This window comes from Acanthaster planci, linkage group LG04, assembly GCF_054643075.1.
Source record: "Acanthaster planci isolate LZ-2023a linkage group LG04, COTS_SCS, whole genome shotgun sequence".
In the NCBI taxonomy this organism is placed as follows: Eukaryota; Metazoa; Echinodermata; class Asteroidea; order Valvatida; family Acanthasteridae; genus Acanthaster; species Acanthaster planci.
This window is the reverse complement of record NC_141780.1, coordinates 12387057-12407496: the sequence shown is the minus strand read 5'-3', so window position 1 is coordinate 12407496 and position 20440 is coordinate 12387057. Positions and strand designations below refer to the sequence as shown.

The 20440-nt window shown below is 41.1% G+C and overlaps 1 protein-coding gene across 3 annotated transcripts in view; it reads left to right on the top strand.

The window, feature by feature from the left end:
* The window catches only part of LOC147799394 (uncharacterized), a 31131-nt gene extending 10712 nt beyond the window's left edge, over positions 1-20419 (top strand). For 2 of the 3 annotated variants that reach the window (XM_087136163.1, XM_087136165.1), the window contains 13 exons: positions 1516-1689; positions 3276-4265; positions 5148-5345; positions 7240-7332; positions 8798-8926; positions 9612-9848; positions 10953-11075; positions 13381-13489; positions 13846-13981; positions 15933-15981; positions 17003-17115; positions 18956-19102; positions 20107-20419. In XM_087136163.1, the coding sequence (XP_086992289.1) occupies positions 1516-1689; positions 3276-4265; positions 5148-5345; positions 7240-7332; positions 8798-8926; positions 9612-9848; positions 10953-11075; positions 13381-13489; positions 13846-13981; positions 15933-15981; positions 17003-17115; positions 18956-19102; positions 20107-20398 (2790 nt within the window). In that variant the 3' untranslated portion in view covers positions 20399-20419. The remainder of the gene's footprint in view (positions 1-1515; positions 1690-3275; positions 4266-5147; positions 5346-7239; positions 7333-8797; positions 8927-9611; positions 9849-10952; positions 11076-13380; positions 13490-13845; positions 13982-15932; positions 15982-17002; positions 17116-18955; positions 19103-20106) is intronic. The other variant, XM_087136164.1, reaches the window with a different exon arrangement.
* Positions 20420-20440: the final 21 nt, after the last annotated feature.

The window sequence follows — 20440 nt, the reverse complement described above, 5'->3', positions numbered from 1 at the left end:
ATGTATACATGTACATGCATAGGTAGCATTGCTCGGTGCTTCTTAATGCATCGGTAAGAACCTCAGTAGAATCTGCCAGTACTCAGTTACGTTTGGCTACATGTACTTTTGTTGGATATCCTACAGTATTATAAAGTATTTCATAGACCTTGCATCTGTGGAAAATGTATGCGTTAACATGTACATGTAGACAGTGTACCTGACGTGTATGATCTGGTAACTCACAGCTGCTTGTACTCTGTACATTGTTAATGCTGATATCCAGTCACTCACTTTTCAATCACAGGTTCATCGCAAAATTGTGTATGTTTGGACACAAGTCATTTCACAAGTACACAAAGTAAGGGGTGAAAAGTGACAGTGAACAGACTGAAAGGAAGGCGTCTGCCACAGTTGATTTCAATAGCTTGGTGCTTGATTTGGGATACAAATGGTATTCCTTACATAAGGCGTCATAAGACGTGCTAGTGATTGACATACATGTATGCTGACTTTGTTCTGACGCTGCTGATTGCAGCTCTCGTTAATTTCCTTTATCCCACTTCAGCTACTTGTGAGGACATCTGCACTGTGCAAAACAAGAGTGCATAGGATAAGCAGTATATTCACTAATATGGTGTGGAATATGAAAATTTTCATTTTAGTGTGCACGAAACCATTACTTTTGCACATACATGTACATGTAGGTATTACGAAAGCAACAGAAGTGGTGCATACATGTAAGTGTCCTTATTTCTTCCATGTGGAGTTTGCTGATGTAAAAATTATGAAAAATTGGTCAATCTTTCATATTTTACATCCACCTTACACCCAAAATGAAGTGTTCATGATTTGCAGGTTACAAGCATGGGTAGTTTTTCATTTTGTTTAATTTGTTAACTTCTCTCAAAACTTCAATTCAATTCAGATCAGGTAGTCCAAGGACTTACACTCTTCAGTTTACATTAAAGGTCAGAAAATAAGTATTAAAATGTTAAATTAATTTAATAAGCGAACCGTTGACGGAAGTGGCTGGATAAGCAGTCATACTTAGAGCACATTTCTGCACCTCTCAATGCTTTAGTCCATAGCATCTGTGATCCCTGAAGACCATGTGACAACTCCAACTACCAATAAAGGACAACTATGTACATGTAATTTGTATATCATTAGTAAGTCAGATGCTGTCACCTGATTCTTCCTCAACTTACTCAAAATGTGTAACCTACGTGAAGCATTTCTAATAATATAATTAACATGTAGATCCCACTTGAGATCATTTTATATGTTAACACCAAGAAGTTTCAAAGAAGGTACATTATCAAATTGCTCACCATTACCAGTAAATTGTAAATTAACAGGAGTTGGCAGATTACTAAGAAACAAAACCTGCATGACCTTACATTGGGATAGATTTAATTCAAAAAGAGTTCTCTCCATTTCCTGTACTGCTGTCTCTTAAAAACAGTAAGATCCAGTTTGGTAGCTTTCTTTACTCTCATTTTTTCTCTGACATCTGTGTTTCTTCCTACCCAGGAGCTTGAGGATGCAGCCCATGTCTTACAAGATGCAATCAACAAACTCCAGCATGAGTACAAGCGTCTCAGCAGTGTACAGTATTCAGACGAAGAGGACAACAACAACCAGTTCACATCCTCTGAGCAAAAGCTTGCCAAGCTGTGCTTACGGAACCGCAAGTGCTTGTCCAGGGTAAGTTGGACCCATCTGGCAAGCCCAAAGCAAGGGAGATTCAGCACATAAATACCGACAGGTCCAACAATGTTGTCCTGATTTCTCTGAAACATTTTCTTGACCAACTCTATCCCATCTACACTGATAAATGTATGTCTCCCCAGACACCTTTGTTTCAGTGTTTCTGTTGGTGCACAGCAGGTTTGCTTTGATAAAGATTCTTTGTGCAGTTATAAATACTCATAAAAATGGGGCTCAACACTCAGCAAAAGGTAGTCATCTTGTACATGGAAGTAGGACTTGCATCTACAAAATAAAATGACCGAAGTCTTGTACATGTATCGTCATAAACATCAGTGTCAGTTGATCATTACATTACTGAAGCTATGATGACATTCCAAATACTAATGGACCCTGCACTTATTAATTTGTGCCTACTGGTAGTAGGTTTAGAGTGCTAAAATAACATACTCTGACTTGTAAGTAGAGGAAGTTTTCCAAGTGCTACAAGTTATGCGACTGGTTAAGTCAGAAATTTTGACTTGAAATGGATTGAAGGCTGAGGTTTCTGACTTTTTTCAAGACTTCCTCGAGTTTATAGGAAAAGTATGTGAAATACAGACAGTCTGGTGTATTTGAACTACCACCGTAGCTGTAAAATTTGGGGGTTAATAACGGTGAAAAGCAAGAGGTGTCTGTGGGTTGATACAGCAGTTGTCTCACGTAGTGACCTCCTTGGGCCAACCCCTGGCCCAACAGGTGTCTTGGTGACTGTTAATTCCACATAATGCTTGACACATTTGACAGTGGTACGTTGCAATGATGATTCATTGATTTGATGCAATGAAAAGGATGGAAGGGAGAAGGGGAAGGAGATGTGACCATAAAGGAAAGGTCCTGAAATCCATGATCTGCCTTTTGGTTTTGGTTGGTTTTGTTCATTTTTTCAAAATCACCTTTTTATGTTCAATTTTTCAACTGAATATGGCAAATATATTGTGGGAATGACATATGCAATTAACTAATCCTGACAGAATGATATACTTCTGCATTGCAAAGACGTCCTCACTGATGAGGGTTAATGGAGCTAGAAAGCCTTCAGAGATCACCTATAGTACATGTATATTAATAGCATTGATTACAGTGTCACAGACATGGTTTTTTTTTTAAATTCTCGGATTGATTACAATTATTTGGATCCACCTAGGGGATCATGGAGTGCACTGTCCTTCAATTACATTATCTCTGGTTATTCTGCATAAAGTGTTCAAACTGACAAGGAAGTTAGTTGCTTGAAGACATTAATCTGTCAAGATACTTAATTCATAGTTGGAGTAGTTTTCTCTAATAATGTTAGAGGAAATGGATAATTGATGTACCTATCAAGGGAATTGTGTTCTTGAATTCATGTCAGTGCATTAGTTGTTGTGAATATCATAATTTATTACGACTGCTGAATTCTGCGAGTGCAGTTTGCATTGAATTCATTAATTGTTCAGTTTAATATGCACTCATTGGAGATTTACTGAAGATGCTCAGTATAAATGTACATGTACCGGCATGTATCCTGTTGATAACATTCTGTTATATTACATGTATTTCAGTTGATGACCGTAGAATGGGAGAGTGAGAAGAAGTCAGAGAGCAGCTCAGAACTGAGCTCTGAGGTGAGCTCGGATGAACTGACTGACCATCAGGATTCTGACGGCTCTGAGATCTCCTCGGAGTGCTCCAGCTGCCTGAGTCACAAAAGAGACACGCAGACCTTTGCCGAGCTAGAATCCATCAGTGAGGAGGTGGTACCAGAGGGACCCAGGCCCACCGACCTTAAGTCCTGCCGGGACTTTGTCCAGAGCCTGGCTGCCCAGGTGGAGGCCATGCAGGAGGCCATCCGCAAGAGCAAGGATGACCTCCTGAGTGAGGAGGTTCCCACAGTCAAGCAAAAGAGCAATTATCAGGAGACAAGCAGCTCCAGCGATACATTCCGCATCGGAAGCGGCGACTACTCAGACGTCCCAGAGGAAGACCCTCACCTTGCTGAGCCTGAGTACATGTACAGCCTCAACAGCTCCAGGCTGGAGGATGATGGCAGCTATGAGACTCCCATGAGACGAATGGACAGGCAGGTCAAAGGTCAGAATGGCCCCACAACAGCCAAGTTGCGCAACCATGCTCACCACCACAGCCAACTGACACACAGTTTGGACCAATCAGAGTATGAGGAAGTCCTGCGGGTACCTCGCCGCCACCAGAACAGGCCAGAGTCCGGCCAGAACTACATGGCGGTCTCCTCCATGTACATAAACACAGAGGTTCCCATGAACAACTCGGCCAGGCTGGATGAGAACAGCACCAACCATATTCTGAACTCGTCAGTCCCTACCGCTGACGACACAGCAATCTATGAATTCCCACCCGCAGACGACTGCTGTGAGGCCGATGAACATCTGGATAGGAGCATAAGGGGAAGTCTGTCCTCCAACCACCACGAGGAGGTCATATACAAATATGATGGTCCCATCATATTTGGCATCAGTGATACCAGTGAGGTTGTTCACTTTGAAGAAAGGGATAATGTCAAGAAATGGGATCCGGTAAGCAAGAAAATACTTTGGAAGATAAAATTGAAATCCTAGTACACGTTTTTGTCAATCCTATATGAACTTGTAGCTCTTTCTCTCTTATTGTGATAAAGGTACGAAAAACCACCAAATTTGGGACACAAATTGGTTTTTACTAATTTTTATTAATTGAATAAGCCTACATGTATTTGTCACATCTTTTCTAAAGTTAAGTTATTTCAAGTCCATTTGTGAAGCACATAACGGCACAGTGTTAATTGTTGCAAATGAGTCATTCCATAAAGTTTGGGTCCAATTTCTTTCATGTTCCTCTCATACCTGACATAAGATTTTGTAAGTTTTTAACATGCACTTTAATTTCCATGAGTTATTAAGTAATGCAAATTACCTGCCAAACAAATTAAAATAGTTTAAAATCTATTTCAGAGATATTCCCAAGTCAAATTGGACAGGTCAGGTGTAACAGAGACCAAATTATTCCTTTTGGAGCCTACATTTATCAATGATTCAAATGGAGAGTATGGTGATTTTGGCAGGTTTTCATATGGTTAATATGCCATCCACATTGTTGTGCTGAAGAATTGCCACAAATTTGGCTGAATCAGCTTGGATTTCATAATGCTAAGGTTGCTGATTTTAAAACTGCAGTTTCATTGAAGGTGATTTTTCCCCGTGCAAAGTGAATTATTTATTGTACATTGAATAAAGTACGTGGATAAAATGTAATTTAAAGAAATACGCAATGAAAGCAGAAAAATCTATCACTTTGAGGCCTTGCCAGTCTTACCGTTTGGATTTGATTGTCTCTTTATGTATGTAGGTGTAGAGCAGCGCAGAGAATAAATATGTATAACTTGATCTCCCACATTCTTACATGTACATAACTCCATACAGATTCCCATAGTGCAGGATCTATATTCCAACATCCAGCGGCACCAGCAGGATAGGGAGAGCCCCCTGTGCCGGGCAGGGGAGGTCAGCATGGAGGGCTACATGGAGAAGCTGCCTATGGGAAGACGCAGGGCTTCCTTCATCAAGAAGTGGAAGAAACGCTACTTCAGATCCAAACAGGGAAACCTCTTCTATTACGAGGTTGGTATGTTCCGAACGTGCCCAACACCCAAGCCTTAGAATTCCCTGCATGCCCACTTCCTTAATCCAGTTAGAATGCTGGTGACTGCTGATCTCTTGCACAGCATTTTCTAGTGGAAAGGCAGGCATCACTGTTGGTAGCTCTATACTATAATCAGTGCAGCAGCATCAGAATGATATGTCTGTAAACAGCCTACAACAGTACCCATGCCTGAAGATGTAGCTGCTAGTCAGTGGATTCCGTATGCCCGTTATTTTTCCAGTCCTGGCCTAGGTTGCACATCACCAGTGAACCATACACAAGCACTGAATTGCTGATTCCAGAGTATCATGATAACAAAGTCTATCCGATAAACATGATAAATGGACCGGTACATTAAAAGCTCACCCTGCCGGTACCTGTGAAGAAGGAAGGTAATATGAAAGAGCCCCACATTTAAACTGCAAACCAAAATCAACCCAAGTCAGTGTGGAATCCAAATCCCAACTTCAAGCCCGACACTAAATCCTCTTTTTCAAATATCAGGAGCTGATGTTAAGTCTTGGTGAGGTTGTAGAGTTTTTTCTTTCAGGCATGGGAATCTTTCTTGTTTAAGCGGCCGGAATTCCATTTTTTCACCTTCATATTTGTGGTCTTCGAGTTCAGTTTAAAAATGGAATAAATTTGGGGGCAAGTTGTAGGGGGGTAAATGTAAGTTGACCACGCGGTGCTCAAAACTTCCCTAAAACTTAGTGAAATTTGTTCCTTGAAACAATTCAATTTAGACGACGCTTCGGGACCCTTCGATATGTACTAATTTTGCGGATTCCCACAAAACCTGAATTCTCTTTTCGTAACCAAAGGAGGGAACCAGTTAAGAGTGCTATCGTGAGCTCGCGCTTCGCCACAAAAATCCGACCCTGTAAAAATCAGACTCTTACCTGTTATTGGTTAATTCCTCTCACATGACTGGCCATTCTCCTAATTATCATACATACGCATGTGCATTACTCCAAATGGGTCCGTATTTCATAGAGACAAATTCTTGGCAGCGCTCGAGGCCGCATGGCCAGCTGGCCATGTGCGAAGTGGCTTTTGGAAATTGGTACATGTTCATGTACTGTACACATATGCAGTCAGGAAACAAAATGAAAACAAGTGGAACTGGTTGTGGTGTGACAAATTTACTGGATGAAACGGAAGATGAGCATGTGGTGGGTGACTGTTTTCGTAAGCTTTACGACCCTGGAGAAGCATGGTGTGAGTGGTTGTGTTCGTATTAAGTATGGTACTTCCGGAGCAAAAGCATTGATACAGCATGCAGCTAAGTACTACAAGCACCACAAACACTTTTGTGAAAGAACAACGAACTGCATCACAGGTTTTACAAGTCCAATTAATTAGTAAAACAAAATCAGAGTAATTTTTTTAAATAATGAGAAATGTCCTTGTAATTGAGAAGATTTTGCTTCAGTAAATTAGAGGCAAGGATTGTCTCCACAGCGCATCTAGAATCCAAAATTTTCCGGGGCCCTTAAGTGGGCCCCGCACCCCATGCCATAAGGCCTTCACGCTCCGCGCTCACATTAGTCTCCCCATGATTAATTTCATCACAAATTATTTTCAGGGTTTTTTTGTTCATGCCCATTCATATGCCAGTTTCTTTTATCCTACCCCTCCAGGTGTATAGCTTAAATCGCAAAGAGTATTGTTGGGTTTGCCATAGGTAATATGATTAAAGTACAATTCTGAATGTTTTAAATCTAATGAATACTACTTCTGACACCTTGCCTTCAAGACTTTGATTTTGCAAGTATATATTGTAAGTAATGGCAAGTTGCTCATAGCATTTGAGTCCAAGTGCAACACAGAGCATTACAATGCTCTCTTTTCTTCTTAATACTCCTTTGACAGGACCACAAAGCCAAGAAATCCCTGGGCTACATCCAGCTCGTCGGTGGTCGCATTACGGAGATCAGCAACAAATGCATCGAGGTCACAGACTTGGTGAGTCACTGTCGTGGCAAGGAAAGGCAGACAGACCCGCGCAATACCCACACACAGCCACATGCTGGATCCATCACTTGCTGGTGGCCGGGATGAGCAGAACCTCACAACCGCCAAATTCCGCCTTGTTAATTCTTGAGGAGTGGGATTTCCTGTCATTAAGGTCACGGCCCACTTGAACCTGTTAGGTTAGGTTTACAACTCCTGAGGGGTTGTCAAGAGGGTAGGGAGGAAAGGATTGACAACTTTTGATGTGTCTTCGTTGAAGCACCTTCCTGGATGTGATGCTATTGACCATGAAGGATGGCGAAGGGAAGGGGAGTCAAAATGATGCATACTTAATGAGCAGGCAGTCCCAGTAGTACGGCACGTAGTCAGGTGTTAAAAGCACACTGGCTGTGGCCTTGGTTTCTTAATTATTTTGTGTGGTTAATGTACTTTTGAACATTTATAACAGCACCTTCAGCTTGTGCAGAATCTGAATAGTCCGTTGGTTGCTGTGGGTATGGCTTTTTAGTTTTAGTTGTTTGGTTTTGGTATTGTTCTTTGGTGAGGGCATAGGATACAATCTCTATCCAAGAAGCTATTTTCTACATGCAGGTGGTGAGTTCCATAACTTGCACAAGGCAATACCTCTGGCATTGCTCTTTACTGGTGTGATTTAACCTGAAAATAGCGTGTTTGTTTTTCCTCAGAGGCCCAGGCCATCTCCCAGACAGAATGCAGAGCCCCCTACAAAATCTCGGCTGTCCTATGCCTGATTTGTTTGTAACTTGATACCACCTATATTTGTAAATAAAAATTCATTATGAATACATCGCAGAAGTTTTGATTCAATCGGACATATGCTTTCATCATTTATGATTTACAGCATCATTCATGTTGGCTTGCTTGCATTGAGCAGGTCAGTGGGAAAAATCAAACCTATTTTGGAGAAATGGACAATTTGGTATGTTGGATTTTCTTAGAATTGGTGTCAAAATTATCTGGAGACATTACTAAAAAACTCCCAATGGCTCTACACAAACAACATGCATTCAAACGATATCAGAGAAAATGTCAAAGGGGAATCCAGGCTGTCTCCCACCCCACCCACCACCCACCCCTGGGCTCTTTTAGGATGAAAACTCCAAACTTAGGATTCTGTTTGTTTTAAATACAACTCCTTTTACACAGAGATGCAAATGTTCAACATGAACATCAACAATTACAACTGTAGGTTAATGAAAACGTGCTTGGAAAACTTCAAACCTTCTTTGAATCGGTAAGTATGCCTGTCAGATTGGTCACTCAACACTGACAGCTACCTGACCCGTATTTTACTAGTACGTCAGATCTGGAACTCAGACTACAGACACTAGATTAGCATTGTGTTCAGTGAAATGTGAGTGCCCCTTTGTGGTCAGACTAGACACACACGTCAGCCCTCAAACTGGTCCAACCCAATTATTTTTCTTCCTCCCAGAGGGGCAGAGTGTTACTACTGCGATGCAGCAGCCGAATGGAATTTGAAGATTGGAAAGTCATACTGAATGCAGAGAGTGGCGTGTACAGCCCAACACCCAAATCGCCAGCGGTGCCAACCATCAGAAAGGTCAGTCTGGAATTTTGATGACTGAATACTCCTCTCTAGAATTCCCAGAAGACCAGAGCAAGTGATTGTTTGTCCCTCCAGAATGTCAACTTGTCCATTTTAGATCTTATTTTCTGCATCAAGTATTAGCAGAATGCTTCAGAAATCCATTTCACTTTTCTTCACAAAGATTTAGACATGTTGTAACACTTCTCTTTGTTTTACATTTTAGAGTCGATAGCAAAAACTTTAGAATCGGTCACCCTAGATTATCGGGTAAAGCCATAAATTCCATTATTTTCCCCAATAATTCAAGACTTGTTCAGGGGATGTAAACCTCTGCTATGTCTTCTTTTACTCTCCCCGTGGCCACCCCCCTAAAGGCCAATGTATAATCCTTGCATTTTCTTAAAAGATGTCCCAGAATGCAGCTGAGAAAGCATGCCCATGGACCTTGCTCCTAGCAAGTTAGGGTGAGCATCAATAGTTTTAAACCGGTGTCCATCTTCTCCAGAGCCTGCGCTAAAGTCCATCATTGAACTGTGTATGAAGTACGGGAACTGAATTTGCCTGCATGCATTAAAAAGTGTTAGAATAGATGTAATTGAATTATTTCTGCTTTTAAATATCATTTGACCTGAAAGCAGATCTACAGTATTCTAAGCAGGCTTTATTTTATTGCTCACTCTAATTCCAATGACTTCAGCATGTTGCCATCATCGACATGGGTGGTTGCTCAGTGCGTGCCGGTGTCCTCTCAGACAGTGACTCCCCCAACCCTCAAGTCTTCTTCCCCTGTGTGGTGGCCACCAACACCAAGCACAAGGATCGCGTGGCCTACGGCTTTGAAGCCCTGACCCCCGAGGTCCGCTGCCTGTCCAAGCTGACGTCACCCTTCAGGAACCCCTCTCTGCAGGAACAAGTCAAGGTGCGACGGACCAAGGTTCTTAGCGTGACTTTTTCTTTGACCCCTCACTCTCCCAGATCCCTCAAAACATATCTCCTGGCTGGGGGATAAAGGTAGAACCCGCTCATTTTGTGAAACTTCCCTATAGATGCTTTTAATTGTGTGCTTTCTTGAACATTATAAGACAGAGAATGTGTCATATTGGGTTCCTGCATCGTGGTTGATCTTTAAATGATATTCATCATGAGGGAATAACCAGGAAGTCAGGGTTGAAATTGATTGCCATGTGCATGACAGTAATATGTCCAGTCAGTGAGTAATTTTTCAGGTCAACAAAGGTCCGCTAATCAGATATATGTTTTGTCTGTTTGGTTTTTGTGTCACGGTGTGTGTGTGTGAGTTTGTTTCTGCATTCAATTGGGGACCCTGAACAATTGAGGATAATGAGGTCCCTGATTGACAGAGGGTCCCCGATTGACAACTTCAATCGTGGACCTATAACAATAGGGGACAATAGGGTCCACGGTAGCCGAAGAGTCCTCTGTTGGAAAACATGTACAAAACATATGGGAGGTCTTCCAAAAAAGTTAAAGTATGAACAAAAGATGAACAATAGCGAGTCCACGATTAAAGGCGTTTACACACTTATGTGTGTGTGTGCATGTACAATTCAATATAAAATGTGTGCTCAGAATAAGTCAGATGTCTTTCGTCTCAGGATTTCTTGCCAAACACAAAATATCTTGATGATGATTCATGCTTCATGAATCATTCCCTCTTTGCCATTGATTCTCAAGAGCCTAAATTGCAATCAGCTTGAACACTTTCTGTGGCACAGTACACCCAGCTGCCATGCCAAGACCCCATAGGTGTGCAGAATTATCCATTTCTACTCCACGCCTTACTTGCCCAAACAAGTATCGCCTTGTGTATTCAGTAACTCTGTCAAAACTTAGGCTGAATCTAAAACAGTCAGTCTTTCCTCTTTTTTGGGGGGAGGGATATTCCTAGCTTCAACTTCAGCCATTAATGTACTATCACACATCAAGCCGTAGTCCAGAATGCCTGATTTGTAACCTGCATGCAGTAGTCCCAGCTTCCTTCCACCTTTCTACGCCTTGTTTATCTTGCTTCTCACAGTTCAAGTTGAGCATGCAAACAGTGGAGGGACTCCTGGACACAGCCTTCACTGAGCTGGGCATTGATCCAATTGCATACCAACTCATGGTCATCCTGCCCTTCAACCTTGGACCAAAACTCACGGTATGTTCCTTCCTTCGTTATGTACCCCACAAGTACTGCAGTCTCATCCCTTTCTGAGCGTGACTAGAATGCTGAAATGTAAGGTGCCATAGTTAGTTAGAATTATGCATGAAATATGCTGTTTAAGCACTTGGGCTCCTGTTTATGTGATGGAATTGGAGCATCTGGAGGAGAGGCGTGATCTGCATAGCCAACTTGTATTATTTCAGTTCATTGAAAGTACGCCCTACTCTGTCATCATTAATACTTAATCAACTTTTATGATACTAAAGTTAAGGACTTGGAAGACTCAACTGCAACATTGCTACAGTTCTGTTGAGAAAATGCTAATAACAAAAAGATGTGCCTCTGAAGTTTAGTTTCTAAGGGAAAATCCAAAGATCAGCTCTGCATTCAGCTGGAAGAAGTAAGAGTATCATCAACTGGTCTATCCTGCTGTGCGTGCAGCACTAAGGCATGTGATCCCTGACATGTTTCAACATGCCCAAGGCTGCATTGTTTTGCACACCAGTAGCCGTCCAAGCCTTGTCCATTTTATGCATATCCAGTGCAATATACCCCCCACACGCACACAACTGATTGCCCAATAAATGGCATTCATAAATGTCTGAGACAGTTTCCCTATTTAACAATGCGCTACGCGACCGTGTATTAACATTTGATAATGCCCTCTGAGATTTGACAATGCCCGCTGTGTAAAAACGCATGGGCACCTGGATACGGGACAGTTTAATCCATCCCTGTTTGTCAAGAGTGTGTGTGTGACGCAACAAGCAGAATGCACCACGCGCGCGCCCCAAGTCCAAATATGGAGATCCTTCTGGACAGCTTGCGCAAGGAATATACAACAAAATGGACCGGGGTGTTCGGAAAAATGAAAGTAAGATTCTAGAACAAAATCGATGGAAATCTATCTCATTGATTTCTTTTGATTCTCTGACTAAAACAAGGTATTTATGAATGGGAATAAATATTCGCTTGGCCAGTTTCAAACTAATGTTTAAGACCGATTCAGGAGGATGAACACTGATAATTGCTGGTCTTAAATGCACATTTAAGACCAGCCAAGATATTGATTACCTCATCATTTGAGGGAGCTTTAAAGAGAGGAATGGTCACTGACTTGTAGCAAATTGCCATATCCAGATTTTCATCATTGAGTCATTTCTGTTGAAATAAACAGTCATTCCGGAAAAGAAATTAACAGCTTATACTATCTATAGATCTATGTGATGTCCACAGATAAGAAGAAGCCTGCTAATCACTGGCTACGGAAATGATTTTGGCTTGAATCATGTTTTATGTGGCATTTTTGCCGTAGGAAAATTTGATGTGATGCTCCGTTAACAGATAATGTGCTAGCTAGTGTCATGGACTGCCGACATTGAGTCATCCCTGCAGTCTCTAAAAATAAACCCTGCTTATGTCGGCGATAAAGTGATCTCTTGAAATGAATCCAAACTGTGTAGCAAGACAGAAATTAGAAGGTCATATTGATTATCAGAGACGGAGATGCCAAAATGTTAAACTCCGATCACCTCTTGTAAAAAAAGCAGCAAGCTCAAATTCACCTGAAGTTCCAAGATATCAAAACTACATAAAACTCTGCATATAGATGTGTTTGCCTTTGCAAAGGTGTTAGTGAATTCTCAAAACAAAGAAAAAGATAAGAAAGGTTCTTTTATGAATAGTGACTATGTCGGCTATTTGTAGCTGCCAGGCAAATCCTTAGCACGCATAAGGTCCTGTAAATGTAACCTAAGAAAGTGAGTCATAGTTCATTCCTTGAAGTTTGCCTTCAGTGAAGATGACTTTTCCCCTTTTCCTTTTTTTTTTTATTTGATTCTCCATAAATAGCTTTCTCCAGGACCGCCCACACATCTTAGGCTCAGAACCTCTAGAGCCCAAGTCTTGGTTGCTGCAAGTCACTTGTGGATTCCCACAAGCTACACAGTTTTGTCATTTTTGCTACATATCTTCCTGAGGATTAAACAAACTTGGCAACATGAGATAGGTGTCACTGCCAATAGACTTCATAGAGTAAAGACTTTAAATAAAAATTGTTAAATGAACATCAAATGTATTGAGTATTGATACAAGTTTAGTTTGTTTCAATTTTTGAAGCAAAATGTTTCTCAGAGACAAAAAAAATTCAGAACCTCTGTTTATCATTCATAAACAGAAACTTCAGGTAAGATCAGGTTGCCAGCAGTTTACAATTGGCTGTTATATCTGTTGTGAATCCTGGTGAAAGTGGCATGTAGTAAGTCAAGAAATCAAGATGTTTTGGGTATTTGCTTAACAGGAGAAAGTAGTGGAGATGATCTTTGATCGTTTCAACCCAGAAGGCGTGTTTGTTCAGGAGCAAGCATTGATGGCCCTCTATTCGTACAAGGCGACCTCTGGGATAGTTGGTAGGTTTTTACAATCATGACCAAGACCTCAAGCCTGGATGAATTCAGTAACCTTGATTATAAGCCCGGAAATGAGGTAGCACTTTTCCCATATTACTACATTGTGAGTAGCAATATGCTGGCATTTTATAAATACCAGAATGATATGATCTCCATGCAAATGTTGCACAACAGTACTATCGGCTTCTTGTTATGGTCAGTGAATTAGTTTATCACTATTCTTAAGAGTCTCAAGAAAGTCAGGCATGGTGATTGCGTCCATAAGCAAGGCACTTGGCAGACACAACTTACATGTAACTTACATGCTTATCACCCGTTTCTGAGTTGTTCCTTGATCATTTTTTCTGGTAATGTAGTGAACATTGGGGAGAGGATTGATGTAGTGCCCATTGTGGATGGATACATCATCCAGAAAGGAGTGTATAGGCTGCCGTTTGGCGGACGACAGATCACAGAGCACTTACAGCGGCTGTTGACGGAGGGCGGTTATCGGTGAGTCAGTGCTGAGTTGTCATAGTCTCTAGGCAGTTAATCACTCGGGGCACAGCCTCCCATAAAGTGCCATGTCTTCTTAATTCTGAACTCAGATGCTGGCTATTATTAATGGCTACACTATAGTCAATCTACCCATAACTACATCAGGATTAACTTTGAAAAATACTCGTCAAACTTCTTTCCTTGTGTGATGTTGTTTGCACTGTTGAAATTGTACATGTATTATGGTGTGTGTTGAAGTTTAGCTTGTCACATTGATACTACTCAAAGTCAGCACAGCATTTAACAGTTACTGACTGCCGCAATGTGGGTCTTATGGCACCCAAGGCAAAGCCAAGGGTACAATGAGCCCCTGATGAGGTTGTTAAAACATCATACCTCATATTACAGCAGTCACCAGCAGTTGTTATACCTCTTTCTTCAATTTTTTGTAATATTTTCCTTCCCTGGAGGTCTTGAATTTAATCAAAATGACGAGTATCTCGGTCTTCTACGACACAGAAAGTTGAATAATATTCCTAGACTCATTGTTGGTCACATGTGTCTTGCTTGAAAGCCATTTATCTTGACATCTTAAAAACGATTTTTGAAGGAAAATCTACATGTGTTTTTAAGCTCAGTAGACATTATGTTTAGGAATTTCTATGAAGACTCAAGCTTCAACTGTTGGCAAAAACTTGCAGTGGCTGATTATGGTGCCAGTTCAATGCTCGCAGTGAATACTATGGTGAAAGTAGCCATAGGCCCTTTTCCAATACTCGACTTGGGCTCCGTCTCAGTCTTCGTTCCCAAAACCAATCCCCGATTGTGGGCCTGAAGCGTTTAAATTAAATAGGATTACTGTAATTTTTGGCTCTCTTGGTTCTTATTTGATGTTTTGTGGCACTATTAAACTAATTAATGCGCTTACAGTTGCAATGTCAGCTAGTTAAAAAACAGTTGAAGTTAGTATTGGAAAACGGCCATGAGGTACCGATGAATAGTCCGGTTGGTAGTCCCTGCATTGTGGTTTGTTCTGTTGGATGAGGACTACAGTACCGGTATATCACATTGTGATGTAATGTCCAACGGTTAGGGTGACATGACAGCCAGTCATGTGATCCCTCTAAGCCAATGAAAATATAGTAGTCATGACAGAGGTTTAACAATTTCATTGAGTGTTAACTCCATTTTAGTCATTTATTGACTCCATGTGGGAAAGAGATTATACTGCAACCACTCATTAGGAAAGCTCACAGATGTTGTTAGAGGCACTGCATAAAGGCTTTAGCTCACCCATATATATCTAGCACAAATTGCGCTTAGCTGTGCAATTCTGTACACATCAAATCAGACCTTAGCAGCTTTTTTTGCCTGAAAGTGACCTTTAACAAAATTTTGGTTTCCTTTTTTGTTTTCTCCCAAAAAAAGACAAAAATGGTTTGCATGTCATTCTCAGAAAAAGCAGGGCATTTCAATGACCCTTGTAAAGAAACACCAGTTCATAACTTCAGTTTCTCCCTGTCATGAATTAGCCGTGCATTTTGTGCAGCATTGCTTTTCACAAGATATCATTAATCATTTCCTTGTGAGGTGAGGTGAACTCCTCATAATTCGAACCATCGCTTGTTAAAGGTTACGTGGCGGATGATAAATTTCCGGGGGAGAGAAGTTGCCATGTTTCCTTGGTGTTGCCATTGCTCAAGGTTGATCAATGTCTACCATCCCATGTGTATACAAACGTTACCCTTATTGTAGGAGTTCCTTCTAACCCAGGAAAAAAATGAAAACAAAATTGCACATTATCATTTGTACAGTCTGACTTTATGTCATCATGTTGCCTATCATGGGATCTCTTTACCCATGACTTTTTAATCATAACTAGAGTCATTTTAGCCTGTATGCCATACTATTTATTTTTATATTTACATGGCCATAGCAATATTTTTGTTATCCTCCTTTCGACCAGATTCTTCACAGAGATTGAGATGTACATAGCAAGATATCTAAAGGAAAGGGTGAGATTTTGTATAGTTGTACCATTTTGCATAAGGAACATGGTAGAAATCATCCTTGCTTCATCATTTGGGGGTGATCAGTGGTGTATCCAGGCTAATGCCTCTTTTTTTACAAACAGGAAGCATGCAGCTGCGCTTTTAAAAGGTACAAATGTCAGAAGTCTTTTCTACATGTTCATCCCCATGTTACCCCCTTCCCCGACTCCGAAATCTGCATAGACAAGCTGCTGGTTATGGTCAGTTTACAGTGACCCAATTCGTAAGGATGAGTGGATGATACATAACGTTTAGAAATTTTGACTGTGATTAGATGATGTGTGATGTCTGTGTTGAAAACGTGGGCTCCTAGTGGTGTTTGCCCATAAACAAAACATGCAGCATGCACAGCATGATACATGAATGTGCAGCATGTACCTATTTGATGTGATATAGGCAAAAACCCTTCATATGGTAAGCTTTGTCTTTTGGGTGCATATCAACTTCAAAATTATCTGGACACTAGCTTTTTCAGATGGTTCTAGGTAGCATGGATCATCGTTGTCTAGAACCACAAATCAAACAGTTTGGAAAACAGGACAGTGTCAATTTGAAATTGATATGCACCAAAATGACAAAGCTCACCATTTGCAGATCACACCATGTACATATTTGTGATTCTATCACATGTTCCCCCAATATGTGCTTGTGCAGTTCATTTTTCCCACTTTTGTCCCCTATCACATTACAGTGTTGGGTGCTTTAAAGCTTTGAGTCATGGAAGAAATTATGCCGTCAGTTTTGTAAGATTATGTAATGAAACTCTGCTATTAGTATTAGTGCCTTTGTACCTTAGGAGGCTGCCTTACCTGGTTAAGAAATAGTGACCTTTTATCATGTGTCACACGAGGCTTGCATGTAAGTTCACTGATATTTTACAGCTCACAAAGCATAGGGAGAAGACAGTGATTTTTCACACCCTGAAGGCGACAGGACATGTTAGTTGTGTGGACTGAAGGTAGTGCCTTTTTATTGCTCCTGTCAGGCCTGCTTCGTAGCTCAGGACTATCATGCTGAGTTCAAGTTCTGCTCCCTAGACCCTGAACTCTGCAGCACTTACATCGATGTAGAAAAGTTTGACGTTCCCAATGGATCGAGGTAAGTGTCAGAAGGTCACTTCTTAAGGCTGCATCCAAAATGGACTTGAGTTTAAATTACACCTAGGTGTGTTGGCAGCTAATGCCCTAGACAAAAAATGCAGATCATGTGGCCAGTCTAAGATTTGTTCACAGCACATTGTGCCACCGACAGGTCCTCATGATGAGACAACTTTCACACCATGCATTGTGGGAAAAGGCCAGCATCCATTCACAAATGGTATTCCACCTCAACAAGGGGTCGTCAAGTTAAATTCTTTTTGTATTGAAGTTGAAAAATGGTTGAGTTTTTTTTTTTCAGAGGCTTCCAAAATGCTTCCAAAACTACACATAAACATGCAGGATGTCAACAGTTAACAATTATCCAGTTGGCACAGTGTACTCAAAGTGACACATTCTAGCAGGTTTCTGTTAGAACCAAGAAAGGCTGTATTTCCAAGTCTGGAAAAATAATAAGAGTCTGTGCAGATGTAAAACATCATATCATTTTTTAACGGCCAATTCAGTTTAGATTTTGAGGGCTTTGTATTTTTAAAGATTTATTGTCTTTCTTTTCCTGTTTGTCATGTTTCATAGAAAGTGTTTCACACTGCTGATTTTCATAATTCTTGGAAAAGCCAGGGAAGGATATTGTCCTAAAGGTGCTCTTCGCTAAATTCAAGCCCCATTGAAAACTGTGTGAAATCAACAAAGTTCGGAGCCTCATTGCGAGCAACTGAAGTCTCTGAGGCCTCTCAAACAAAAACAAAGTGTTGTTGGGTCCTTCAGATTTCAATTAATTGTCCAGTTTTTCTAGGTTAACCAGTTAAATTTTTAACTTTTGGATTTTTTTAACATTCCCAAGTCTGTCAGCAGCTTCTTTCTCAGGCTCTTTGGACAATTTTTCAATAGCATTTTTGTCTGCTTTGCCCTCAGATGAAAGCCCCTGAATCTAGGGAGTTGATCCTGGGCCTTATGTACATAAACTCCTTTTTTCAAAGGAAACTGTAGGGGTACTTTTCAAACACCTCAGCCTGACTGAGAATTTGCCTCGCCTTGAAAATAGGACAATGCACCCAAAAGGACCAGGGGGAGAGTGTGGTTAAGGTCTGTGACTCATGACCAGAGGTCAGGGCTTTGAATCCAGCTGCTGGCCACATGTTGTGTCCTTGGGTGTTAAAGCCACATCACCCCTACCTGCCTTTCTCCACTCAGGAGAGTATAAATGGGTACCAGTGAGCAGCCTGTGGTGGGCTGGTATCCCATCTGGGGAGGAGGGGGGGATAGAAATAGTCTCAGTCATTTCATGCCAAGAAGATCAGAGATAAACTTCAACCTGATGAGTCAAATGCAGGCTACATGTATATATGCACACAGTGCAGTGTACATATATACGAAGAGGTCAATTTTCGTGGTGCATGGTGAGAAAAGATTGACAAATTTTATTTGCCAGCTGCACAGCTAGGGAATGTGAATTGCACCTGATGTTATCATGTATTACATGTATGAGTGCCAAATGTGTAATCAACATCATGTTTTTCATTGATGTTGCTCCCAGACTCCTAAATACCTATAGATAAATGCCATGTTTTTGTTAACAAAACTTGGAAATGGACCCTTTGTGGCAACCTCTCGGTAGTGCACTGTACATGCATTGTGAATCATCCCTATTGGCTCAAAACAGACTATGAAAGTTGCTGGAACCTTGGCCTATTCCTTAAAAAATACCCTCTGTTGAAGACCTCTTGGGTCAACTTGCACCACATTTCCAAACTTTCTATGCATGCAGGAAGCGTATCCTTGGTATTTATGCGTGTACAATTCCTGATGTTCTCTCCTGAGTTGATTTTTCCCTCTCACAGATCTGTCAAGTTAGACTACTCCCGGTTCCGTAGCACAGAGGGTTTGTTCCATCCAGAGGTCTGGGGCAAAGATCATCCTGGTTTGCATACATTGGTCTACAATGCCATCCAGGCATGCAGTAATGACATCAGAAAGCAGATGTGCAGGTGAGAAGACCAATGCCAAAAATAGAGTAGTAAACATCAAAAGTGTCACACTATAAGAAGCATTTAGAAGTCTACAAACAGGAAAACTGTGTCCAGTTGATAGGGGAGGATCTGTAACAAGTTTCTGTGGCAATGACTTTCTGGAATAGCTTCATGAAGAGTATGTGATTATAATCTGGTTGTATACAATCGTAGTGGCAGATGACAGGTTGACCCTTAAGAGCCGGGGTTTTTCGGACCATCTCATCTGGGAAGGGGCAGATTCTGTTCCCCCCCCCCAACTTGGCTGTCCCATGTCTGATCTTATTTATAAGGACACTCATTACACTCAGTACACGTGAAGTTTCATTGTAATCTGACATATAGTTTTTTGTTGTTGCCAATTGAAGTTCAAGGCCATGTCATTTGAAAAAGTATACTTTTTTAATTTACCTGCCCCAGAAAAATGGTCACTGCGTGGTCTGATTTTCATGAAATTTGTGATGAGATCAAGAGATTATTGAAAAATATCCGAAAGACTAGATATATGATAAAAATGCACCACAACGATTTGAGAATAAAATGTTTGGGGCAGATTCCAACTCCCCCCGCTCAAGTCCATAGAACATCTCCCTTTCCTGCATCGTGTTCACAAGTCCACACGAGGTATGTAAAGTTAGCACACATCCATCGAACATTTTGCTATTTTACACAGCATATTATTTGTTACAAATATTGCTCTATGCTGGGGCCCAAGTTTTTGGCGAAGACAAGGTTAAAGGTACTGTATGTCTTAGGACTCATGATTTGTTTTGTTTCACTTGATTTCACATTGTGGCCATTGTCTCGTTCTTCATTTAAGATTGGTGTCTTCCAATCAGAAACAATCCCATGTCCAGGGCAGGTTCACTTTGATAAAAATCTGGGTATGGAATAGTAAAGAATCATTGGAATATTAAGAACAGGTGTTTCACTTACTTATAAACACAACATGATTGATTGAATACATGAACAACTCCTTTCAGGTCTGTGTATCTGTGTGGGGGGACAACCTTGTTACCTGGTCTAGCTGAGAGACTGAGGAGTGAGCTCTGCCGAATGTTGCCCAAGAGCTCCCCTGTCAAGGTGGGTCATACCCCCTCCCTCCCCTCTTCTTTGTACCTCTCCACCCTTCCAAACTCTTCACACAACCCAGCTATGCGACACTCGTGGATGCTAACTGAAATTCTTGGATGCCCCAGGCTAGTTTGCATGAATCTCATCAGGAAGCCAGCAATGTATGGTACTATCTTACATCTAAGGACTGCTAACCAGTAACACTGATGGCATGCCACTTCCATTGAGCCACTGGTCTGCTAA